This window comes from Uloborus diversus, chromosome 10 (genome assembly GCF_026930045.1).
Source record: "Uloborus diversus isolate 005 chromosome 10, Udiv.v.3.1, whole genome shotgun sequence".
Lineage (NCBI taxonomy): Eukaryota > Metazoa > Arthropoda > Arachnida > Araneae > Uloboridae > Uloborus > Uloborus diversus.
In genome coordinates this window covers 11,184,557-11,206,434 of record NC_072740.1, presented here as the reverse complement: position 1 = coordinate 11,206,434, position 21,878 = coordinate 11,184,557, and the positions used below count along the sequence as shown (strand labels likewise).

The window sequence follows — 21,878 nt, the reverse complement described above, 5'->3', positions numbered from 1 at the left end:
GCATTGTTGACTCTAAGTAATATTCTGAAGATGCCTTGGTTTCTTCGTTTTTCATAAAACCAAGAGATTTTTTTGAGCCGCTCTGTTGGGGCGAGACAATACAATCAACTTCACTGTGATGTTTCCTCCAAAGCTCTTTTTGTTCAGAATTGTTTTGAAAATTTTTGTTAAAAAGAAACATTGTCTGCCTTGTACGTTAATTTTACTGCAATGTACGGTCCGCAATTGGTTAGTCACAAAAAATCAATTTTCAAATTTCTACCATTGCGCCTCCTCCCCCCCCCTAAATGTGATAATGACACCTAAATGTGATAAGAAAACAGGACTTTTAAGTTTTAGCTTAATCCAATAGTATTAATATGTGCTTCAAAGAGGCATAGGTTATGAAAAATGCTGAGATTACGTTTTAACAAAAAAACGGTAGTTTTTTTCTTTTCAAAGCCAAAGTTATTCATCTTAAACATTTTGTTCTGGTCTCATTTTATAGGAAATTTTATTCTTTTGAAGCTTTATCTCCTCCATTTTTATTACAAAATGTTCAGAGTGGAGTTTGGCATTTTTCAGGTCAGGTCGTAGAGAATATCATCAGTAAGGAATTTTCATGAAAAGACCTCAAAACATTATACTATTCAGTTGCTCGTATATTTATTCTCTCTTTGTTTTATTTTGAACATTAAAAAGGCTTGATTGGGGGCATTTTAAAAATTTCATGCAACAAACTGCTGATGTAAAATGAAGTAACTAAGGGGTTCAGAGGGGAAAGCAAATACTTAAAATTACAGAAAAGTTCTAATGCATTCTATTACTTACACTGTAAAAATATACATCATTACCTTATTACTCTTTACATACAAATTAAAGTGGTAGGCTTGGATATTGTAGCTTTTGATGAATTTCGGAAAATGTGCCTGCATTCAAACATAGCTTCAAATAGAAACTGCTGTTGCTCTTTGTCTTTTGTCAAAGAGGAATTGTAATCTCAAACTAGTTTTATAACTCCTTCAGCTGTGTCATTGACAACCCTTAAACTGTTAACTATCTTTTTTGCTTTAGTATAGTATTGGTTTTCACACCATTCATCTGGATCAGTATTCAAAAACTATTAATTTTGAATCTCTTAAAAAATTTAAAGTTTGAGGAGAAAGAAAATTATCTACTTATTTTTCCAATGAAGTATTAACTTCTTTCAGATTAAGCTGTGCTTTTGTGTCCCTATCATCACAATCATCTCCTACTTTGGATCCAAATTTTGCAGCCTTGTTTGTTCATATACTCTTTTCTAAAATATCACAAAATTCAACCTTTTCTGACTTCAGGTCCCACAGATGGTTAATTATTTTAGATTACCGTGTCTGCAACATCTTCATCAATATTCTTGTTTTAAACCAATGATCTTACTCAGTGTAGATCTTAGTTGGTGCCAAAGCTAGATAACAGGCATTAAACCATACTTTTACTTAAATATAAAAAAATATCTTCAATGCCTCTTGTTCCTATACTGGTTATCCCAATCAATGTAATCCCAGAAGTCCTCGACCCTTTGCTGTATGCTTCCCTTCTCTTTTTTTGGGGGGGGGAGGGGGGAGAAGAGGGAAAATTTCAACTTGCTATCTAGGAAAGTGGGGTGTCATTTCTAGCGTTTTTTTTTTTTACTCTGAGGTGAAAAAGTTAAGAATTAAATCTGTAAAATACATATTTTAGCAGTTGAAAATGAATTTATACATAAAAATTGCCAAAATACTTAGCTGTTCAAAATTTTTTTCCAGCTTCATTGAACTTCAGAGCAATTTATTTTTCTCCAGTGGCATTTAAGAAAAGATAGCCACTGAACTATCTACTTACCCACCTTTTAAAGTTATGGGTTTTCTTTGATTAGTATTATGTCTCAAAAGAGGGCCAAGAGAGGTCCAAATAAAAGTTGTATGTGAAGATCTGAAGAATGAAACATCTGCGTTAGTGTGTATGTGTAATATTTCAGAGAGTGTAAAAAGGGGGATCTCGATTGCTTATCCTTGAGAAATATGGACCGAGAGGAGGTTAGGAATTTATCTCAATAGTTCCGTTTCTGCAATCCTTTTCCATGAGTAAAAATTATAATGCCAATTTCAACTTTAGTTACAAGAGATCCAAAAATAAAAAATTGCTAGGATATCATTATATATTATTTCACTGTCAAGAGAAATTGTGTTTCAACTTGTGCTAATGATTAAATGCAAATAATCATTCATTTCTTAGGTATTTGACAGCACAAGAAAACCTACTTATAAAAGCTTGTCTAGATGGCATGCTGAGCTTAGAGAATACCGGCCTGAAATACCTTGTCTTTGTGCTGCAAATAAAATTGATGGTGTGTATATTTTTCTTAACTGCTATGAATCATGCTTTTTCCTAAGTATTTTTTCTATGATCTGTGAAAAATGATTGCTATTCACTTTTAAAAATTTTGTTCTAGATTTTTTTTTGCTGTAGTTCTCAAAGTTAAATTGAAGAGAAATTTTCGGTAGGTTTGTCTCATACTTGCCAACTTTTACGGAAAATGCAAAAAATTGCTGCACTTTAGTTGTTTTTATATGTTACCATAACCCATGGGCAGCTACAGTGGTGACACTTTGACCTGCTTTCAGTCGTCCAACTGCTCGTCCACGATTGTAGGTTATCAAATGATGTCTTGCTGTCATTTTACTCTTAAATATTTCAAGAACCAAACAGAATTTCAAAGAAAAAACTTTTTCAGCATACAGCACTATTTTTGTTAAACACCAAACAGCGTGAATTTGCGTACAAATCTTGAATTTGTATGTATTGTTTCTTATGCAGATAGTGAGCCTTGACTACCATGCCATCTGATCTGGAATTTATTTGCACTGGCTAGCTGTCTAAGGCACAAATTTGCATAAATCATTTGTTCCTTAGCAATTGTCAAGCAGTGTAGTTATAAATTTTAAAAAATAATAATGCACATAAAACACACAATACAAAGGAAACACACACATCCAGACACAAAAGAATTTATCCAAAAATAAAGACGCAGGAGACCAAATTACTTGAAGATGAAGGACTTCTGGACATTAGAGGGGGCGTATCGCGCATTGTTAACTACCTTTGACCTACCTGAATTCAGAAAGAGTATTTTCAACTGCTGGAAATTTGTGCAATAAAATGAGCTCCAGGATTAGAGACAATTCAATAGCAGCTTTATTTTTTTTTACTATTATTGATTTTTTAGTAGGTTTTCGTGAATAATGCGATTTTTGTACAAAATTATGAAATGGGGCAATGAAACATGTTTTCAAGCATTTTTTGAGAAATTTGAAGTGCTGGTATTCTGGTATCACGTTTTAAAAACACCCAATACTGGTATTGAATTTTTGATCCGGTATTGCAATCCCTATTTATCAGCTTAGAGTCAACAAAAGTTCTGAAATGGATTTAAATGGGCTGAAGAAGGCAAAAAAAAATGATAATAAAGCAATCTGAACTAATGAATATATTCAGCTTACTTTTTAAAATAGGATAAGTATTTTAAATATTCAATATTTTTTAAAGATTTCTGAATATTTTTTATCTGTTCTGAATATGTTTATTCTATAATGTTTTGTTTTATGCTTTGCTAAATGCTAAGGTTTCCATCGTCATTTACATTTTTAGTGTAAAATAATATGTTGAACAATTACTTTTCTTCACTATAACATATTTATTATGTTGTCTGAGAAAACTACAAATTTTTATTTTGTTCTGAACAACTAATTTTGGAGTAGAAGCAATATTGAAAGAGTTTGAAAATCTGTTACACACTCAGAAAGATAGATCTATGTAGTTTTGCCAGTTGGATTAAAGATTGTATAGTGCAGTATTGCTAAATTTAGAGCCACACATTCTAAAAATGCAAAATTGATTTATAAAAATAAAATCAACTGATTTTAATCAATGATTTTGTTAAAAAAAATCACTTGATTAAAATCAATTGATTTAAATTGATGTTTTTTTTTAAATCACTTTATTAAAATCAATTGATTTAAATCAGTGATTTTTTTTAAAAATTACTTGATTTAAATCATGATTTTAATCACAATTTAAATCAAGCTGATTCAAATCAACGAACCCTGGTTGGCGGCACCAATTTAATTGTGCCCCTCTGGATTAGAGGGAGAGAGGAACACAAACTTGGGGGTACCCGGACATGCAGCCCATACATGTGTAGCCTTTGGTGCACAGCAATGGCAGATATCGTCTTACTAATGCCCACTGCAATGAGAATGAGATGTTCCACTTGTGAAGGTCGCTCTTTAGTTCTGCTTGGCTATAACAGCAATATATGGATATTCAACGGGGTTCAAAACCCTTGGGCGACCAGTCACATGCCTTCAACAACCGTTTGGCTCGTTAGAAATCATTTCCATAATCGTGAAATGAGGCAGTGATGTACACCAAAGAAAAGAACAACATCTGTTACTGATTATCCTGCTACAATGTGTTCGACAGTACTCCGTTGCTCAGAATCTTCCATTCCTCTTTTGGAAGCCATACAAACACGTCTGTCTTGAAAACAAATCGTACGAAAGTTCTTAACACCATTTATCAGCACTTACAAGCAACTCCTGTAACCCTTCACAATGCTGCCTTCTTTTATGACTGCCGTTTTTGCATATTTCTTGACACGAAACCATGATTGGCTGTTATCTAACTTATTTGCATACTTCTATCTACCTCTGCAGCGAATTGCAGCCTCTCCAAATAAAAATGACTTTTGGAAATGTAATTTTTCTTCTCCGTGCTTAACTTTTGGCAGTGAGTGTACTTAAGAGCACAAGAATCTGAAAAACTGTCACGCCTATCATTATGGGGTGATTCATGCTATCTCAGATTTTCTCCAAAAAATTAACAACTGTTACTTATCTTATTAGAAGACCAAATCCAGAATTTCTCGCCCTAAAGCTGAGTTGTTCAGTTTCTATGGACCCCTAAAGGTTTAATTGCGGTATCAAAAATTAAGCAGATTTTTGAGACACGGAAATGGCCATGAGCTACAACTCTTTCCGAAAACAGTTTGAATTCGGTTTTTTAAATGTTTTAAGTATAGAAGGGCCTAACTTTTTGTAATAAAGGATAAATTTGCGACAACTAGTTGCCCCAAGGTCAATGAAGGTCACCAAAAAGTGGCATTTTCAACTTTTTTAGCATTTTTGAGGTCCAAAAACAGCTAACACTTTCAGTTGCCATGGCAAAAGTAGTGTCCTTTGAAAGGGAAGTAAGTATACTTTAAAAAAATGTATAAATTATTCAGACTAGTTCAATGTGCTTTCAGTTACATTAGGTCAAAATATGGAAAATACTATATTTTACTGATATTCAAACTGTCATAACTTCTTGCGCTAACAACATGTTGAAATAATTCTTTTGCTATAAGGGTCTTACCATATCCGTAAAATCCATTGTTTCAAAATGCTTTAATATTTTTTAATATTTTTTTAAAACTTACCTGTTCCTATAGTCTGAGTTTTTTTCTTCTTGATACTACTTTCCTCTCTAACTGTTATTTTAATCATAAGGGAGACTGGGGATACTTGATCCCTGGGGATACATGATCCCACAGCTAAAAATGTACCAAAATCATTAAGTAGGGATTTGAGACCTGAGAATTATGGTGAAGTTATACTTGTACATAAAATCTGGCAGCACTTTGTTTTTTCCGCCATTTTGTTTTAGCTTAAGAAATGACTGTCTGAATGTGTCAAGGGAAACCTTTTTTTTTTGGAAAGCATTCTGAAGTTTACATTATCCGTTGTATGCAACTTAAAAAAAAAAAAAACTGAAGTGTAATGTTAAAGTATAGACAGTCTTTAATAACTGAGACATATTTTTAGTTAATTATCACTGATTGTTAATAATAAAACAATTAAGTTTGAAAAAATCGCACATTAGGGATACTTGATCCCTTCGTTTAGAGGGATACATGTTCCCAGGGATGAAGTATCCATATAACACAATGAAAACAATAACTGTTGTTTACTTAGTTGACATTAACATTAAACATTCAAAACCATACTAACATAAAATTTATCATAGTATGAGTGATAGATTTATATAATCACTGCAGTAAATATGCTAAACAATAAAAATATCAGTTCGCACTTGTAACCCACATAACACCTCAAACATCTAAACATAAACTCTCCTGATGAGTTATGTTTTGATCAGCCAAATGAGCTTGAACAAGTTGAAATAGATGTCAAATCTTTGTTTGAATGAAAAAAAATGATTTTGCTATCATTAGATTTACATCAAAAAAGTTAGTTGCCCATTATGTAGACCCATTAGCAGATAGAATTAGTGATGTGCCGGATTGTTAAAAAAGTAGATCCGCAGATACAGATCCGGATCATTAGTGTCAAGATCCGCAGATACGGATACGGATCTCAAAATTTTTTTTTACACAATTCAACTATCCAAGTGTAAAATTTGTTACGGAAGGTATTCCCGTCAGAATAATGGCAGTTTCTTCAAAAAATGTGTCAAAAATATAATCAAGACTATGATTTACTCTTTAAAGAAATCTCCGTTAAAATTGAAGGAGAGTTGGAAGGAATGGGTCAGCGCTGCATTAATGCTTTGATGGAATGTGAAAAATTATTTCTAGCTTGCTTAGTAGATGTAGGATACAGGAACAAGAGTGTAAAGGTGCTACTGGACAGGCTAGAAATAATTTTTCGCATTTTATTTCAGCATAAATGCAGCGCTAACCCATTCCCCTGAACTTACTCCGACCGACGAAATACAGAGCCGGGAACACCTTTACAAACAGTAAATACAATAGAGAATTTAGTCTCACTTTTTTGGAAGGATGCCGAGAAAAACAAAAATGAAGAATGACAGAAACTCCAAATCAATAACAAAAACTAATATTAAATTAAAAATTAAAAAACCGAAACATGTCCCAGAGAGCCGACCTCATATTAAGATGAATTTCGCGGGTCAGATTACACATTTGTTAACAAATATGAACTGACAGCAGGTAAAAATTTTAAATCATTGAGCTTTTTCTCCTTATCTTCCGACTATGAAATCGCAACCAATCCCGCGTATAAAGGCTTAGAATTGCATTTAAAATTTACTTAACAAGATTATAGCTCCTACTGTATATCAGTTGGAAGTTTCAAATAAATATCAAACGCAGAAAAATTCGTTCTTTCAATTAGGGCCAACATTTTTAACGTACGGGTAAATTTTTACTACCCTAAGTATGAAAAACGTTATGTCGGTTTTTAATATCTCTGGTAATTAAAGTTCTACAAAAACGAGGCCAAGCTAAGAACTCTTTCGATCAAGTCACCTTTTAAACGAAAAATGAACTATCAAAATCGGTTTATCTGTTTAGGAACTACGATGCCACAAAAAGACACACTGATACACACATTTAAAACTTATTTCTCCTTCCTTTTTGCAACGGGGAGGGGGGGGGGATAAAAATTGGCTTCTGAAATGATACCTTAAAATTTAAATAGGGAATAAAACCTAATTTAAACGGAATTTAAGAGTCGTTTATTCAAATATTTAAAAAATTTTAGAATAGAAATGATCCATTTAAGATCCGTCAAAAAAGATACGGAAACGGATATCCGGAACATCACTAGATAGAATGCTAAGTTGGATTTCTAGAGTTTGAAATAAGTTTTCTCTAATGCGAAAAGGTAACATGCTTAATCAATCTATTTTTCCTGAAATATTCACAAAAGTGTAGTAAATGAGAATGAATGTGTTAAGTTGCACACATCCCAGATGGGTTGAGCTGAACTTTAAGAACTACAACAAACGAATTGTTCGCATTTGACTTTTCAGGTTTTGAAAATATATGCTAGGCTTTCTATTCTTTTCTATAAGTATGCTGATACTTACATTTTTCATCCTTTTTTTTTTTTTAATCAATTCAATTGATTAACTCTTTATTTTACTATTGCGAGACAAGAAGCAAATAAGTTGATTTTTGCGGTTTTCATCCTTTTTCTTTTTTTATTTGTTGTAATTTGAGTTTCATTGTGCTATTTTTAAAAAAATGTTAGTTTTATTTATGAAATATATTGTTCACAACTGTATTAGAGAATAAGTTACTGATCAAAAGCATCATGAGCTCATTTAAAACAATGTTATTTTGTTTTCACTTTATTATAATCTAATTAAAAAAATTAGAACTAGTGTTATTTTTTAGAAACATTATGTAGAAAACTAAATTTCATAAATAAAGCTGATCTAATGAAAAGTTTATGTATTTTCTTAGTAAGATCAAGTATCCCCCATGAAGGAATCATGTATCCCTTGATGTGGGGATACTTGATCCCTTTATAAAGTTATTGAAAAAAATTATTTTACCAAAACTATTTGTTTAATTTCAACTAAAAAAAATACTGTCTGATAAAGGAAACCATTATCTTTCTTCACATACTTCTTTTGAAAAAAACTGATAATTTGCAGCCGAGAAAAAAATTGAAAACTAAAGTGGGGATCAAGTATTCCCAGTCTTCCCTATATTTGAAGAGTTTTTTTTTTTTTTTGAGGGGGGTGTTTTTCGTAAAAAAAATGTACGTAAGACTACGTTCTTGAGCATGACCCCCCCCCCTAAAATGAAATCCTGTATCTGCCCCTGATCATGTATCCCTTGATGTGGGGATACATGATCCCCTTATGAAATGATTGAAAAAAAATATTTTACCAAAACTATCTGTTTAATTTCAACTAAAAAAATACTGTCAGATAGAGGAAAAAATTACCTTTGTTCACATACTTTTTTTTAAAAAAACTGATAATTTGCAGCAGAGAAAAAATTGAAAACTAAAGTGGGAATCAAGTATTCCCAGTCTCTCCCCTATAGTTTGCAATGTAAACTGACATTTCAATGTTCTGTGACACATGTACAATATTTTTGAAATTTTTTTAGTTTTATGAATGACATTAATAACATTTAGCTGAGTCTGGGGACAGTTGATCCCGTTTTTTGTTAGAGCTTATAACGTTTGTTGAACTCAATGGAACATCTAATGTTGCGTATTTAAAAGAGTCATTTCTCCATCAAAATGTTGTGTCATTTAAAAAATTTATATAATAGAATAAAATATTTTGAAGTAAAACCAAAAACTGTTAAAAGATTCAAGTCTTCTTTGTACAAGGGGACTTGTTCCCAGTCTGAAGGATACATGATACGGGGGGGGGGGGGGGAGAACACTACTTATAAGTGTTTTAAATGCAGGTCAAAACATTTATTATTGCAACATGATTATTATTATTCGCATTAAAAGAAAAAGATGTTCATATCAAATTAAAAAGTGAAACAAAACAAAATAAAAAGCTAATATTTAACAAACTAAACTCTGTAATAAAAATAACTTGCATTGCTAAACTAATGCTAATTCATCAATCTTGATCAAGTATATAGCGACAATTGGAAAATAAAAACCAACTACTAAATCGACAACAAGCTTATCGGATACTTTAATTTTTCAAAATCATTCTTGAAATTAAAAAATTATTGTTTTTTTTTTTTTTTTTTGCTGCTTTCATTCAAACCACTAATTTCAGCAGATTGTTTACGTTAGTTTTTATAGTTTAAGTTAAAACAGTAATTTTGCTCGTCACTAATAGTATGTATGCTAAAGTTAAAATGTGTTTTTAATATTTATTTTGCAATTTTCACTTTCTTCATCAAGGTTGATGAAAAGGTATTAATTTCTTTAGCAGTTATTTCCCATTGCAGTGCAGGTTTTGCTTGTTAAATATTATAATTTTATTATCTACAGTACACTCCAACTATCCGCTGTATAAGGTGGCACAGTAACCGCAGATAATCCGAAAATAGGTAAAAACAATGTTAATGTATGCAGAAGCTTGAAAATATCGATAACACTGGCTTACATTGAACAACTGAAAACAAGAGTTTGTAAAAAAAAATGCATATAAAAGCTAGAAGACGATCCTTCATTACTGCAAACAAATTACACATATAAGCGAGCAAATCATGCAACCAGATTTCCTGCAACAGATCTAACTGCAGGTTACCCAAAAACGCACAGGGGAGGGGAGGAGAATTTTTTCAAGCCTGGTTCAGACGCTCATTTGCGCCTGAAAGTAGGGTAGATCTAAAAATCAGTAAGTAGTGTAGATCTGAAGCAGTAAGTAATGCAGATTTAAAAACCAGGTTCCAACTAGTCGGATTTTGTCGACCCTTTAAGGTTTAATGTCATTGGAAAGGGGGGGGGTTAAGAAAACAATAGTAATGTAAAAAAAAATGATTTTGCACTTGAAAATGTGTTTATTTATTTCAGTTAATCATCACTGAAAAGGAAAAATAAAATCTGGAAGTGTGAAAGGTCGTAGGTAATCCGCTCCGCGGATAAACCGACTACGGATAATGAAGAGTTTATTGCATTGTTTTTGTTTTGTTTTAGATTTTAATTTCACAAGATAAATTTTGTATTATTCTTAATGAGTAAGTAATAACCATGTCCCAACAATGTATTTTTGACCTGCATTTAAAACACTTATAAATACTCTATTTCCCCCAGGATCATGTCTAATCCAGACTGGGATCAAGTCCCCTTGTACAAAGAAGACTTTATTCTTTTACCAACTTTTGGTTTTTCTTCCAAATATTTTATTCATATGCAATGTAATAATATCATTTTACATTGCAAACTATATGATTAAAATAACTGTTAATGAGTCGAATAGTATCAAGAAGCAAAAACTCATACTATAGGAACATTTTAAAAATTAATAAAATTTAAAGTACAGTAAAATCCTGTTAATGCGGACACTAACGGGACGAAATTTTTTGTCCGCAATAGAGAGGTGTCCACAGGACAGGAGTTTAATAATGTTATTTGTGTTGGAACTGGCGAATTAAAAATTGCCTGCATAAGAGGAGTGTCCGCCTTTGAGGGGTGTCCGTTAGGAGGGATTTTACTGTATTTCGCATGAATAGATTTTACTGCTATGGTAAGACTCATATTAGAGTAAAATAATGGCAATAGAATTATGTCAATATGTTGTTCGCGCAAGAAGTTATGACAGTTTGAATATCAGTTTAATGTGACATTTTCCATATTTTGACCTAATGTAACTGAAAGCACATTGAACTTGCCTGAATATTTTATACATTTTTTTAAAAAGTGTACTTACTTGCCTTTCAAACTATAGTACTTTTGACGTGGCAACTGAAAAGTGAAAGCTGTTTTTTGACCTCAAAAATGCTAAAAAAAGTCAAAAATGCCACTTTTTTGTGACCTTCATTGACCTTGAGACAACTAGTTTTTGCGAATTTATCGTTTATTACATAAAATTAGACCCTTCTTTATTTAAAACATGAAAAACATTGGAATCAAACTGTTTTCGGAAAGAGTTGTGGCTTATAGCAGTTTCCATGTCTCAAAAATCTGCTAAATTTTTTATTCTGTTCATAAACCTTTAGGGACCTGTAGAAACTGAACAACTCAACTTTAAAATGGAAAATTCTGGATTTGGTCATCAGATAACTACCGTATTTTCCTGCATATTATCCACGGGTGGCCTATAATCTGCAGGTCCTAAAATCGACCTGAAGAAAAAAAAGCTTCGTATAATCCGCGGCAGTGTATAATCCGCGGATAATACGATGTAAAAAGATAAAGTTTGAATTTAACATACCATTTGAGCAGCTAAACTAAAAACGTGGAAAAGAAATTACTTTGAAAGCATAATCAAAATTAATCTGGAATATAATCTAAAATATAATGATTTCTTTTTGAAATCTTGATTATGGTACGCTAATTACTTAAAAAACAAAGAGTCAAGACAAAGGAGCAAACGATCTAATCTTGTGCAAATGGCTACCTATTTCACTGTAATGTTTCTTATTTTACATGACCTAAATCCCAAAGAGGAACATTCAAGCAACGTAAAATAACCAACATACAGGCAGGCAGCGAAGAAGAACATGCATGCTTCGTAAAATAAACAACATTCAGTTGGCGTACGGTCTCGAACGATGAATCCTACTGTAAAAATATCGAGGTTCAATACGTTGGTGTTAAGCGAAAACAAAAAAAATCACAGATAATCCACTGCAGCGTATAATCTGCACCTCATGAACTTTGCCTTTTTTAGCAGATAATCTGCGGATTATACGCAGGAAAATACGGTAACAGTTGGTGTTTTTTTTTAGAGAAATTCTGAAATGGCATGAAGCACAGGTGTCACACCCTATCAGATTATTGCTCTTAAATATTTTGGACAATTCGCAGCTATTTTAATGCATACCTCCGAAGATTAGCTTATTTTATTCTTTATTTTAATAATTAATGTAACATCTTTATTTTTTTGGAAGCATGCAAAGGTCAACAATGAATATGCACCTAGCCCAAATTAGTTTCTAATGTTTGAGAGTTCAATCCTTTTATATGTTGGACTTATTTTAGTATTTTGACAGTTGGAAGTTATTTTAACGTGTGTTACCTTAAATTATAATATTTTGTATCCTAATAATTAATAAATATTTTTTTAAATATATATTTCATGAATTTACAGTTTGCTGTTTTAGCTTATTTGTATTTTTAAAAAGCGATTGTTTCTGACTGAAGAATAGTATAATTTTCTATTAATAACTTTAAAAATGATTAATATCTTATTTTTCTGCAGTTTTGTGTAGCAATTTTATTATCTTTTTACTACATAAGACATTTTTTTAACATATGAGAGCTGTAAGTCTCCCTTTCCCTTCATGGTCATACAAGGTTTAGGGTGGTGCCAAATAAACCATGCTAGCTCAAAGACTACACATAAACCTTTCGAAACTACACATTTTTTTTTTTTTTTCATTTTTTCTACTCATTGCTCTCCAAATTAGGTTGGCATCCCTGTACTATTTTGTTGCTTTGATATTTGAAAAGTATTGTATATTTAATCTATATTAACTCATACAACAGTTTGATAGATTCATTGTTTTTAGTTGTGCTTTCGGTTTTTTAATTTTTGCAATGTTTTGTGTAACTTTCATAGTTTAAATATAAATTTATTTTTTATATGTTTTGCAGCTAATCCAACTGTTGTTAAAAAATCGTTTAACCTGCCACAAAAATTGAAAATGCCCATGTATTTTGTATCTGCATCGGATGGAACAAATGTTGTAAAGGTGAGTTATGTATATCTGAAGATCATAGCGGAAATTTTAAAAGTTTTACATGCTATGCAAAAACTTCCAAAAATTTCATCTTTTTGACTTCATCTCAGAAAGTTAAGAAAACTTCCGTGATTAGGCCCTTGAATCCCTGCTCCCTGAACATCACCAAAAATCTTCTAAAACTGCTTTTAGAGCTACAATTAAAAATTTCCTTGGCAAATTCCCGAACCGCCCTTTTATTAACATAATTGGTGGTTCCGGCATGACTTTGCCCATAGTAGAATACTAAAAGATCATTTGGTTCCCCTGTATATTTAGTTAACGTCTACTATGCATTAAGTATTTTTTTTATAGCTCTCTTTCATAATTTTTGCAGATTTGAAAACTTAGCATGTAGCTTAACAAAAACCAACAAAAGCGTTAGAAATATTTTAAAAGAGGAAGGAAGTTTCCTTTCCTTGCTTAAAATTCAAAATAAGACATTTTTTCAAATGTAAACACTATCAATAAAAGATTGTAATTCAATATTTTATAATTTACTGAAGATAATTCCATAAAACTAAGAAAATAAAAGCAGACGCCTTACCTTAATAGTTAAAATATTTCAATTTAAATCCTTTTCAATAAAAGAAACTGATTGATCGTCAAAATAAGCATGTTTTTAAAAATGCTAAAAACTTCCTAAAGCTCTCCTAATGCTCATTGAAACTTCAAACAAACTTCATCTTAAGCGGAAAATTCCAAGCTTACAAATGCCCTAAAACTTAAAACTGAATGAAATATTTCTCCCCCATAATATCAAATTTATGTGAAAAATGTGCTTAAAATTTGAATAGAAAAAGAACAAAATCGAATTTTCGAAAAATCGCTTCAAGGTGCACAACCCAATGCTACAAACTAATTTTATATTATCTTTCTTGAAAATCGGGCAAACGGTCTAGATGCTATGCGCATCACAGATATCTGGATAGAGATCCAGACTTCCAGAATTTCAGCTTTATTATTTGTAGAGATTACAGATGTGGCACACCTAATACAATACCGCCACAAGTCAAAATTTTTGATTTTGAGTTTTATACATGTACTGGAGCATTTTATTATTTCTATTAAAATGCAAGATAGCCACAAACAAAAAAAAAATTAACCTTTCATTTTTAGGAAATCGATTTCCTAATTTTCGAAAATTTTCATGTCAGAGTCCTTGATACCTGCTATTCTCCCTAATATCACTAAGGTAACTTAAAATCGCATTTTTAAAATTTTTATTTCAAAAATTTACGGAAGGACAGCAATGGCTTACCTGCCCCTTTGGCCTCGTACCAAACATAATCTAAAATCATAGTTCTTGGACTTTGATTGCAAACAATTTTCCCCAGGGAACTGCTTTTTCAATTTGAAATGTGTTTTTAAGTTGCTTATCATTCTAATATAGAGAAAGATTCTAAGTTCCAGCACTTTTCAGAATATTATGTTACTTTCTATTCTGCAATTATTAGAATTCAGCCTACTTTGGTTTTTACATTTACTATGTATCATTAGTAGAAAAGATACAATGTCTTGTTCTTAATGTATGATCATGAATGACTGATAATTTCTTTTTTAATGGAAATATGTTTTAAAATAATGTGAAAATTTTATTGTTCAAGGTCAGATATCAAATGTGCTCTTTCAACTTTTATGAACACTTATGTTTTACGACACATTTAAGTAAGAAGAAATCAGTTGTTCAATAGAAACAGAATACTGAAACATATATTTTTCTTTTTGAAAGTTGTTTGTCTCTATTTATTTGTGTGGACTTTTTAGTTGTTCTTAAACTTTACCTGAAATCCTAACTTCATTAAATTTGACCATTTTAACTTCATTTTTCTATTACATGCATTGCTATGATGCAGGTTTTCTTATCTATCATCCTTTACCTTTTCAGCTGTTTAATGATGCCATTAAAAATGCTGTTTTATACAAGAAAAATCCAACTGACTTTTTTGATAAAGTGATGCAAGAGCTTGAGGTAATTTTTAAACATTTTTTTTTTGTTTTTTTATAATAAAAAAAAAGTCATTGAAACAGTTTTATTTTTTTTACTTTTCAAAAACTAACTTTTTGTCTAAAACTCTTATTCCTGCTTTGTATGGTTTTAAAAGGCCTTGAAACTGTCTGAAACAAAAAAGTTTTATTTTCAAGTACCACAGCAGTCTGCACAGTTGTTTACTCACTTTACAGCTTCAAATATTGTCACTCTTGAATCACATTCACATATGACCAGAAACAATATTAGATGCCAAACTTTTGTGAACATTAAAGTCTCAAAAATTATAGCTTGTATGAAGCAAACAAGCATTGAGAAAAGGTTTCCTCATATGATTCCTGATAGCACCATCACAGCAGAATTTTAAAATTGATTTTGAAATAAGTTTTGAGCTGTCTAAATTACTGATTTTACTACATTAGTCTTTAATTTTTACGTATTACACTTTTGTTGGAATTTTTGATCAGTGATCGTCAATCTGATCCTTACTGCCCATGTTATTAAAGTTTAATTTTGAAGCTTTTATAGTTTGGCATAAAAGATTGTCTACTGCTGAAACTTTAATATGAACAGGAACCAAATCAACATTCATTGTTTTATTATTGTAAAAAAGTTCACTCTTTCAAATTGCCCTAACTCAAATAGTTCTTGAGAAAACTTACTTTGTCCTAAAATAGTTCTTCAAGACTCCTTGAAAAATGTGTTGAATTTTGTGCATATTTCTAACACTTGAATCATTTTTCTCTAAATTAAGTCAGCACATTGAATGTTACTGCTCCTCAGCTGGAGTAAGACCTAGAAGCAAATACAAAACTGTGTAAGGCAACCACAGACTACAGTTTCACTCTTAATAGTGACTATCAATCGTGAATAGCTATAGCGAAGTAGGAGGTAGTAAACCTTTTATTGAAGTTGAGATAGTCTTCTTGCTAATAGCTAAAATTAATTTAAAAGAGCTAAGGGGTTCTGCCTTCTGCTCGCTTCGCTGGCCAACCCCTTGATGTATGTTGCAACAGCTTAATGTTTTGTAACAACTTAAAACTCATAAGTTAGCAAAGAATGTTCAATAATATTTTAATTTATTTATCTGGAAATTAAAGTCATGCAAAGAAGAGGACCAGGTGAAATGAGGTTCTTGTAAAATTTAAGTTTTTTTTCCCCCTGTTCCACTCTCAACTCTCAGTGGTTCTCAAAGAGATCACGCTTCAGACAGACATCTAGATTTTAATAGTTAAAACTTAACTTTTTTGGTACGTTGTTGGAGTTTCAACTCCCAGTGGTTCTCCAGGAGATTAGGCTTCAGCCAGACAGGCAAATGCTCCCAGATTTTAATAGTATAGATTCCACGCCACAATTACACCCAACATATACATATATTGTGCAAATTAATGCATATATTGTGCATATGTATGAATGCATATGTGTTAAAATTATGTGTGTGTCATTTAAAGAGCAATCTTGCTGATCTTTCTCTCAATTGCTTGTATCCTTTACAATGTACAATTAAAGATAGTGTGGTTTTCTAAGGACAGTTTTTTTTTTTTTTTTCTGGCTACCAAATCACATAAAACTGTTTTAGAGCTGCATATGTATTTATCATATTATTAAATTTATCATATTATGAAAAATACAAATGCAGCTGTAAACTGTGATGCAGGACACAGTTGAGCACCTGGGCACGCTGGTGTCAAAGGTAATGTAATAGCCAATGATCTTGCTGAGAAAGGTTCTAATACTCCTTTTGTTGGTCCTAAACCTGCAATTTGAATTTCAAAGAATCTTATTACGATTCTTGTTTTTGATATTTATAGGCAGAGACAGTATCTTAACTGGCAAACTTGGATGAGCAGCGTCAGGCTAAGGAGATTAATAGGGGTTGTCCCAGTATTTAGGCAAAAAACCTCTTAAGTCTTTTTGAAATAGTATTAAGAAGCCTATTGTTCTTGTTACTGCTCATTGCACCCTTAAAGAAGAATCTTGCTATAATGGATGTCAGTAATGATTCAACTCATTGGGGTTGCCTCTTTCGTGAGGAAACTAATTCACATCCTTGATTGTGAAGTGTTTACTGCCTATAGGTTCAAACACCTTGGTTGGCATTTACTTAACGTAGAAGATTCGTGACATTCCTATTTGGTGTTTGCTGAATATTGCTTCAGCTACTGGTCTGTCTTAAGACATTTGTTTCGAGACTACTGCAATAAACCTCTGGTCGCAGTGCTTGATTTGGTTGAAACCCCCTTTCTTTCATTTTATTTAATTTCAGGGTCATGACTATACAAACATGCTTTGACCCTGATATATAAAGAAATGGTTTTATAGTCATCCAGAAAACTGATTGCCATGATCAACAACGCGCTATGAAGAAATCGAGCTACAGAACAATTCTGAAGGCCATAGCTCTGACTGATGAAACTGTTCATAATTTTGACATTCCATCTCTCAATTTTGAAGCAAACGACTGTACAGAATTGATTTATTGGCAAAATTGTATCCTTATAGACCCTCCACTGACCAAACATATACCCAATGTGGAACTTGAGAACATGGTTAAAAACATTTAAGTGTTTTTTTCAGAAATTTTAAAACCATCAGAAGAACTAGTTGATGGAAAACATTCTTATTCAAATTGCAAATTTTCTTTATCATTTCATTTTCAATTATTTATTTTTTTCCTGACGGGAAATTAAGTTTTTTTATTGAAAGTACTTTGATGTGTGTGTTTGTATGTATACAGGGTGTTCTGTTTTAAACTGCAAGACCTCTATTCTTGCAACCGTTAGTCCTAGATGCATACTTCCAATTGCAAAATTGTTCAAAATCAGATGCAGTGTTAAGATATTGAAAGTTTGAAGCAAAAATTAAAATGAGTCAAAAAATACAAAATTCAACTTTTTATATGGGCCCTAGGTCCCCTAACTTATATTCAGGGAAAGAATTTTCATTAAGAAGTAATTCCAACACAAAAATTTTGACATTAGTACAACCAATATTCACCTAGATATGAATCTTAGTGACTTGTGATTTACACCACTTTACATTGGCCTCCAATAACACTTTTTTGGGGGAAATATAGCAGTTAACAAGGGTTTAAAATTATATGTGTGCATAGAGTGTGATTTTTTTCAAATTGATTGAGGTTTTGTAGTGTGTTTTGTGTATCATGGCATAACATTTGCATTTATTTTTGAATAGCAATGAAATATATAAATATTTTGCATTTTAACTTCAACAACCTTTCATTCTTCTGAAAGGGAGATAAGTTCCAATCTTATCTTCCATATGGTCCCTTAAATTTTTAAACTCAAATAACTCCTTGAGTTTTGGATGCACAAGTGTCAAATTTTTTGTGTTAGTAATATTTTTCAATGGAGATTATTTCCCTAAATGTAAGTTAGGGGACATAGGGCCCAAATAAAAAGTTAAATTTTGTATTTTTTGACTCATTTTTATTTTTGCTTCAAACTTTCAATATCTTAACTCTGCATTTGGATTTGAACACTTTTGAAATTGAAAGCATGCATCTATGACTAACGATCGCGAAAATAGAGGTTTTGCAGGTTAAAATGGAACACTCTGTATATCTATGTGTGTATTCATCTTTTTCTTTTTTTTCCTCACTATTTAGGAAATATTATAATGGATACATTCCCTCATTTTTTCAACTGTTTCCTCCTGAGAGATATTTTTTTACATTGCTGTCTGTTTCACTACTTTTGCAAGGGATTTTCCTGTACTAAATTTGTTTTTCTCATTATCATTAAAACTTTTCATTAGTTCAACTGTACGGTTTATTTCTTTATAGTATGTCTTACTACTTGATATCTGCTGTGCTTTTTGCATGAATGTACTTTTCTCTGAAATTATTCTTTAATCTAAATTTTTCTGCTGCAGTGTAAAAAATTCTTAAGAAAACAGTTTTAAGTATCATTAGAAAAAAATGCAATAGTATTTAAAACAAGAACTTAGTACAGGTTTTCTAAGCCTCGGTTATTTTCTCTGATTCTCATTATTTTCCAGAAATACTTTTATTTCTGACTAAACTTACTGGGAAATATATGCTAAGCTGAAACTCTATATAATTTGTCTACTTTCCTACATACTTTTTCTGAAAATCTTCTACAAAAGCAAACATTTCACAGTAAAAAAGAAAGAAAAACCTGAACCTCTAACTTACGGAAGTTGAATGTCTGAAAAGCTACTATAACAGATTGGCAATTCATTCCATCTGGCAATTTCTGTACATGTCTTTCTGTGTGTGTGTGTGTGACCCCATCTCCTCTGGACTGGCAATGTCTTTGGTGTCAGTACTGGTGTTGTTTCATACGGAACATCCAGGGGTGATTCTGTCCTGTCTCGCCCCTCTAATCCTTAAGTCACAGGACATACAGTCCTGAGGATATCCTGACACACAGACAAAACAATCATCAAATGTCACCTGCTGCAGGTGGTATTAAGCCACTGCAGGCAAAGAAAGGGGGTTGGTGAGCAAAGCAAGCTGTGGCGAAGCCCCTAGTATATTATACTTGCTGCGTTGAAAATTTGTTTTTTTTATAAATGTATGAGAGAGTGGTGCATTATTAAGTGGGTGCTAGTTCTTTGCTTGACTGTATATACTTCAATAGCAAGAATTACTTTTAAGATTTGGTATCCATGTTTGGAATTTTTATTCTATTTGGTTGTTTTTTTGCAATTGTTCTTTTCAATAAAATGTATTTTGTGCATAGTTATTTCAATTTTATTTCTAATTCTTTATGTAATTTTTTAAGGCTCTGGATACTGGAAATGAAAGTTTTGATACAAGTATGGACTCATTTGATACTTTTGGTGATTCAACTGACAGTTCTAACATCGTAAAAATGGATTGCAAAATAAAATAAAACTTAATATTATGCCATTTAAAGGATTTGTGCCTTGCCATCACATTGTGTGATAGATAACTGTGATTTCCCGGCATATTCATGTTAACAATGTTTAATTGCATTTGTGACACATGGGTATATATTTATTGTGGCTAAACTTGCACAATCACTAAGTGGTTATTAATATTTTGTGTGAATTTTTTTTACTTCAGTAATGTATGAAAAAAGTTTGTAAGCTACTCACTCTAGTCAATGATTATTTATTTTTGAAGTGAGAAATACTTTCTCACTAAAGATGCAATAATTAATGTTATAAGTGGTGCTTTATATATTAAGCTTTTTAACTATATTACTAGTGTGATTGTTAACTTTAGTCCTATTGCTAAAATGCAATTTTTACCAATTTATTTACATTTGTTTTTTATATTTATAATATTCTGAAATATTTTATTTTATTTATTTTTTTTTTTTCATAAAAGTTACAGCATGTAAGAAGAATTTTGAGATGACTGCAGCTTTATATTGTTATTTCATAGTTTCTAAATGAATTACATTTGAGTTAAGTTTTGAAGCATTTTAAAACTGGAATGGGCAATTATCATGCTGGCCAGACTCAAAATTTTTTGTGCCCTGTTGGACATTTTAGTCTAAAAATATATGCCTGAATAAAGCATTTACTGCTTAAACATATGATTAAAGTGAATATTAAAAAGAAAATAGTAAAATATAGGCTTACATAGTGCTGATGCATCAATAAAAATTGATTTGACATTGTTAATTTATTTATCTAAGAATAAATGGGAAAACATTATGCACACGCAATATGTCAATTTACATCAATGGCAGCCGAATGTTGGTAAACATATGCATATATATTGCATTGGAGGAGCAAAAAGAAAATGTATGAAGTGAGAGCATTGTTTATGTCTAATGTAGTACACTCCTAAATATGACCGGCCTTTTTTTTCAATACTGTGTACTGCATTTTTTTTTTTTTTTTTTTTGAAAAGTATTTTTGAATAAATGTTTACATGCTGCGCCAAGCATGTAAGGTAAAAGAATACATGTCCAATTTTAACTTGAACATAACCCAGTGCATGACAGACAATGTAATTTTCAAGCTGTAAATTCATAGCATCTTTCAAATATTGCATTAAAAAATTTTAAAGTATGATAGTTTATTTCCCCACCCCTAAACATTATAGATTTTTAACTGCTTAAATGTTTGCCAGTGATTTGTAAATATTTTCATGTTAAGTGTTTTTGCATCACTAATGCAACTTGTTCATTGTAAGAAATGTATCTTTTTACTGGCACAATGAAAGAAAAAATAATTTTGTGTTCAAAAATATAAAAAAAATTATACTTTTCCAACTTTCTTTTGCAGCACATGTACATACTCCTTTGTTTTAAACATTTTGCAAGTTACATATATATTCATGGCTTGATTGACCGTCCAATAATTGCTGTAATATTTTATGATAATTGTACAAAACTCTTTAATGAATATCAAGTGTTGTGCGCACAGAAACATGTATGCTATAACTGATTGCCCTCTTGTTGATGGGAATGTTATATTATTTTAACTTGAATTTTCTCTAAATAATTCTCAAAGATCTTTCATTTTTCCACTTATTTGTCTAACTAAAGTGAAAGTGTTTCACTCTAATCACTCATGTAGTACGTTGGCTTTTCATTTATACATGATCTTCTATTTGGATGTAAAATTTAAATACAATGAGCTCAATCAGTATACATTTTAGTAAGATTCAGTTTTCTGAAATTCTGCACCTGAAATTTCTTTAACTATTGCTGCAAACAGAGAGTGTTCTGAAGAGTTTGTAAG

At 31.5% G+C, this 21,878-nt stretch overlaps 1 protein-coding gene across 1 annotated transcript in view; it reads left to right on the top strand.

The window, feature by feature from the left end:
- LOC129231650 (rab-like protein 2A) overlaps window positions 1-20,050 on the top strand; it is a 78,507-nt gene extending 58,457 nt beyond the window's left edge. Inside the window, exons 2-5 of the mRNA XM_054866014.1 lie at window positions 2,236-2,347; window positions 13,056-13,153; window positions 15,069-15,152; window positions 19,940-20,050. Of these exons, the coding sequence (XP_054721989.1) occupies window positions 2,236-2,347; window positions 13,056-13,153; window positions 15,069-15,152; window positions 19,940-20,050 (405 nt within the window). The remainder of the gene's footprint in view (window positions 1-2,235; window positions 2,348-13,055; window positions 13,154-15,068; window positions 15,153-19,939) is intronic.
- Window positions 20,051-21,878: the final 1,828 nt, after the last annotated feature.